The sequence below is a fragment of the Microtus ochrogaster genome, chromosome 6, assembly GCF_000317375.1.
Source record: "Microtus ochrogaster isolate Prairie Vole_2 chromosome 6, MicOch1.0, whole genome shotgun sequence".
Taxonomy (NCBI): domain Eukaryota; kingdom Metazoa; phylum Chordata; class Mammalia; order Rodentia; family Cricetidae; genus Microtus; species Microtus ochrogaster.
The window spans coordinates 81,074,664-81,080,236 of NC_022013.1; the positions used below are offsets into that span (position 1 = coordinate 81,074,664).

Here is a 5,573-nt window from a genome sequence, read left to right on the forward strand (position 1 = left end):
ACACACACACACACACACACACACACACACCAAAAAACAAACAATAGTAAATCAGATATCTTATAAGATTGTTCAAGAGAATTAGATAAACAAGAGTCTGGCACACAGCAGTAGAAAGACTATGTTATTTCTTACTAATATAATGATTTATAATGTCTTTCTAGGAACAGCTTATAATCATAATCCTGTCAAGTCTCCCAGCTATGCTATTTCACAGATTATTATACTGGACTCATTTCATCACCACAAAATTTCTTATCTGGTATTTTTTTTTTTATAATTTTGCTCTGATAGCTTCTGTATCTACTGGGTTTCTCAACAAGATTAGTCTTTGAAAAATATTTATGGCCTAAACCTTTGGTTCCCTCAAAGTACCTAGGAAATTTCCTCAACCTAAATTTCCTTTACCTAAATGTACTTTTACTTGATAAAGTTAAAAATTTATTGCCAAGCATGGTGGTGCATTCCTTTAATTCCAGCAGGCAGATCTCTGTGAGTTTGAGGCCAGCCCGGTCTACAACGCATGTTCCAGAAGAGTCAGGGCTGTTACACAGAGAACCTTGTCTTGAAAAACAAAAACAAAAGAAAACAAAAAGTATCAATGAAACTCTCTGATGACAGTCACAGCCAATTTTGCCCAAGAGTCACAATTACTTCTAAGAGAGCTCTAGAGAACAAAGACTTACTCAATGACCAATGCCTCCTTTGGAGACAATTCAGGTTATATAGAAATCTGAAAAATAAGGTTTTCCAACCAAAACATCCTGTCACGTGGTAAAGATGAGTTAAGTTACATTTTAACTTGTTAATGCCTTCAAGAATTCTCCTTTGGTTAGCAGTTCTGCCTTAATTTCATGAGTGCCCCACTTCGTCCTTGAGCTGGCGGTAGGTACACTTGACTGTGAGTAGTAAGGTCACCATGCTTACCCTTTGGATATGTAGCCCAGACTGGCCTGGAACTCACTGTGTAGTCAGAGTGCCCTCAGACTCAGGGAGATCCACCTGCCTCATCCTCCTGAGTGCTGGAATTACAATGAAACACCATCCTTGGCAGATTACTCCATTCTTAATGTTTATCATAGACTTATTATTAGATACATGAATGATACAGATTAATTTTCCTTCAACTTCTTTATTGATTAAGCACTTCTCCTATCTCCATAAAGTACGCAAATCTTGTTTGGCTAGGAGCCTCATATTGCCTCACATAGTAAGCAAATTTACTTGAATGATTAAAAAAGAGAAGTAGAACAATGGAATCAGGAACATTTACCTTATTTCCCATAAGGAGCAACTTACCCCTCCACACAAGAAAATTGAGCTCGATTACCCCATGAAGGTCTGCCATCCATGTAGTGTACATTGCCAAATGAAGGGTTCTTTAATGTTGGACATTCTACTTCTAGAAGAAAATAACAATAAAAATTTAATTCAACTCCAAAGCCAGTTGCACTTGAATCAAGGTAAAAAAAAAAGTCATACATGGTTCTTTCGAGTTTGTAGATTATTTTCTTTAATGGTTACATTATAAGGGTGTGGTGATTTGAATAAGATGTCCTCCATAAGAGCATTTGAAAATTGGGTGTCTAGTTGGTGGCTGTTTGAGGAAGATTAGGAAGTCTAGTCTTGCCGGAGAAAGGATATCACTAGGGTGGAGGTGTGCTTTGAGGTTTCAGAAGATTTTTGCCATTTCCAATACACTCTCTGAACCTACTTGCCATTCTGAGATGTGAATCTCATCTGTTTCTGCCATGATACCTTTGATCTACCATCATGGACTCTAACCCTCTGAGACCACAAGCCCAATTAAACCCTTTTATAAGTTGTTCTGGTCATGGTGTTTCACCACATCAGAAAAGTAACTAATGCAAAGGACAAGCACAAGATTAACAATTATGAAATCAACTAATTTTTCAAGAAAAAAAAAAAGATTCCCTATAAACTTCCCAAAGCTTGAAAAAAAAAAACCCTCACATTTAAATCAAAACTTTGTTTCATAGGAAAAGCATCACTGCAATAGGGGTATAAGCACCCCAATCCTAAAATGTCTGAAGATCAAGAAAAAAAGAAAAGTTGAGTTTACTTACTAAGACAACCGTCATCTGAAATAGGGACCCATGTGTGATTTGGTTCACAGGTAGCAAACATGGGGAATGGAAGCATATATAGGTATCCTTTTTTACACTTATATTCTATTGTCTCTCCAACCTCATAATAGAGTTTAGGCACACCCTTGAGTTCCATAGCTTCAAATGGTGGTGGTAGTTCACAAGCATCTAAGGATAAGGAGGCAAGAACATGAAGATGAAGTGTGAAAACCACTGTTACAAACTAAGAAAGGCTATTTTGTGGCAGGAAGGACAGAAAAAAAAGAATTTTTTTAATAGCAAGATTCTAAACTCTTCCAGCACTCGGGAGGCAGAGGCAGGCAGATCTCTGTGAGTTCAAGACCAGCCTGGTCTACAAGAGCTAGTTCCAGGACAGGCTCCAAAACCACAGAGAAACCCTGTCTTGAAAAAAAAAAAACCAAAAAAAAAAAGATTCTAAACTCTTAGTACCTGTCTTTCTTTACTCAAGCAGTGGCAGTAATACAAGAATATCTCTGACTGGTTTAAAATAACATCAGCTTTTGGGTTATTTAAGAATGAATTAACTTTTATTCAAGAGCAAAACAAGGAGACATGATAAATGGTTTTGGTTTTTTAAAAACAAAAGATATGAGACTATCCTGTTCTTAATGACTATGTTTCATTCACTATTACTCCTCTAGTACCCATTACCAAAGTTGAATGAGTGCTGTGATTGATTCTTTATCATCTATAAATCAAAATTCAAATTCTTTACTATTCAGAGAATTTGTTTTGATGATATCTTAAAGTCATGTTTTCTTTGCTGTTTTTCAGACAGTCTTAACAAATTTTTATTATTTTAGCTATAAATATTTCTCTGTGTTAATACTTCTTTTATGTCAAAATATTTACACTTTTCAGGTTTGTTATGGGCTTATTCTGCATTACTGCTAAAATTAGAAAGCAAATTCCAAATACTGTGGGTTGTATTTTCCTGGAAGTACAGTAATAACAGATATCAGAACTTCAATAACAATAGTGATGAGGATTTTAAAAAACTACAAATAGCAAAGACTCAGCACATTGTGCTATGCATATGGTGTTCTTTAACATATCTTCATACTAATTATTTAAAACAGTTTCTCCTTCTGTAAAATGAGAAAACTGAAGTATCACAAGGTGGAAAAACCTGTTCAGGAATGTATTCCGAGTATGTGTCAAGCTAGGTGTCAAGCTAGGCAGCCTGCGTCCAGGTCACACTGGGCACCACTGCCAATGCTATGACCCTGTCCTTCCCCATCTGGACCTCTCCAAGGCAGATGCCACCCTATCCTGCTTTAGTCCTCAAAAAAAATTGCCTTTTATATTGCTTGGGGACATCACAGTAGCTGTAGTTTAGACACAAGTTGTACTAAGTCAAGTAAGGAATAAAAGGTGTTCCACACATCAGGTAAACCATCAGAGCCTGTACTGTTCCAAACTAGCCCCTCTAGTTTTTATTATCACTTCTCATAATTACTTAGTACTCTACTTTTTTCTTATCTCTTTTGTGTCAAAGTAAGTAGCTACTGATCAGCTGTGTCCCATCTTGGATATCTTTGCTTTCATTGCTCCACATCCCACCCAGTTCCTAGCTATGCACACTGGTAGCTCTCCCCTCTTTCTAGACACCTGAAGGGAACATCTAATGCCTCAACTCTGGAAACAGTACTTTGGTCCCTTCCTTTGGACTGCCCCCATCAGAGTATCTCAGATAGGTCACATGATGGCTGTGTTCAATAGCTAAGGTGAAATCTAGTCATCAATACGGCTACATTATTCAGCATTGGCTCGTCACAGTGGCATTAGAGTACAATAAAGCACTTGCAAGGATTATATTGTCATGATTATAATAATGAAAATAGTCATTTGAAAGATTTATTCATTGGAGAAAGAAGAGATATCTAAGAAAGGAGAATCATCTATTTTTTTGTTTTTTGCTCTGTGTGCTAAAAAATAAATTTAAAATGAAATTTATGCCTTGGCAAAGCTGAAACATGTATGGGCAGCCTGTATGTGCGGGTTCTGTTGAGCTTGTCCATATTGGGCTTCAAAGTCTAAGTTGATGAGGACAACTGACCAGGTCTCTTCCTCAAGAGGGCACCAGAGGTCATTATAGATGGTTGGGAGCCACCATGTGGTTGCTGGGAATTGAACTCAGGACCTTTGGGAGAGCAGACAGTGCTCTTAATGGCTGAGCCATCTCTCCAGTCTGCTAGTATTGTATAACTCAGCAGCTGACCACATAAAGATAATTCTGTTACACTGTAGCACACAGAGTAAGGACCGAGACACTAGAGTGTAAGCATTTATTGGTCTTAGGAAGACCTAAAATAGGTACATTGGAACAGACACAACAGGAGGCTGTAGCTTGGATTAAAGAAGCAGCCATTCTGCTGAAGGAAGGAGACCAACCTCAAAATCTAACAGTTTCTCTTTTGCAATCCTGACGACAGGCTTCATATTCTGGACACTTGTAAACCCTTTCTTCACAAGTTGAATTGTTCCAAAAATGAGACCCTATTCTATCCTTCTTGACTAGCACAATAAGCTTTCTTTCATGTTTTCTAGGGTTTTTTTTTTAATCTACCTTTTAGTTTTCAGATTTTATCTCGCTTTCCCTCCTCGTCACTTTCCCCTCCATTTATGTTATATTCAATTTATTTTGTTTATCTGCTATGGGACAATGGTCTTGTTGTATTAATAAAACACTGATTGGCCAGTACCCAGGCAGGAAGTAGAGATGGCGTGACAATAACAGGAGAATTCTGGGAAGAGGAAATGGTGAGTCTGCAGTCATAACTCAGCCACAGAGGAAACAAGAAGAGGATGTCTCGCTGATGAAAGGTACAAAGCCACATGACTAACACAGACAGGAATTATGGGCTAATTTAAGATATAAGAACGAGTTAATAAGAAGCCTGAGCTAATAGGTTTATTAATGTAAACCTCTATGTGTTTCTTTGGGACTGAATGGCTGCGGGACCAGGCAGGACAGAAACCTCTATCAACATTTATCTGTTTTCATCTATTACAAATAGCTTAAGAGTATTCTTCAACATTTAGCTTGAAGTCTGTTTCAAACAGTATTCTTAAAAACAAAACAATATAAATCCAAAACAGCCATTTGGAGTATCAGGTGTGAAAAAAGATAAGATCTCTGCTTTACAATGGAAGAGGTAGAAAACAGAAAAGACAGTTTTAGAAATGTGATCGCAAGTTCAGTGTGTGTGTGTGTGTGGGGGGGGTTAATCTGGGTTGTGTCTACTGAGGGTATTCATATGAGGTCTCCCTGAGAGCTAACACCCTGGCGAAGTTTGAAGAGAAGATGGTCAAATATGTAATGTCAGGGAAAGGTTCCAAGTATGGGGAAACAGTAACAAGCCAATGGTTTAAAATGTCAGAGTTTGGACTGTTGTATGTCCTGCCAAGAGTCAATTTTCTTTTTTTTTTTCTTTTTTCTTT

The 5,573-nt window shown here is 37.5% G+C and overlaps 1 protein-coding gene across 1 annotated transcript in view; it reads right to left on the reverse strand.

Moving 5' to 3' along the window:
- Positions 1–5,573, reverse strand: part of Cd46 (CD46 molecule) — a 30,527-nt gene that overhangs the window by 22,208 nt on the left and 2,746 nt on the right. Inside the window, exons 2-3 of the mRNA XM_005348916.3 lie at positions 2,088–2,276; positions 1,300–1,402 (exon numbers count right to left, since the gene is read on the reverse strand). Of these exons, the coding sequence (XP_005348973.1) occupies positions 1,300–1,402; positions 2,088–2,276 (292 nt within the window). The remainder of the gene's footprint in view (positions 1–1,299; positions 1,403–2,087; positions 2,277–5,573) is intronic.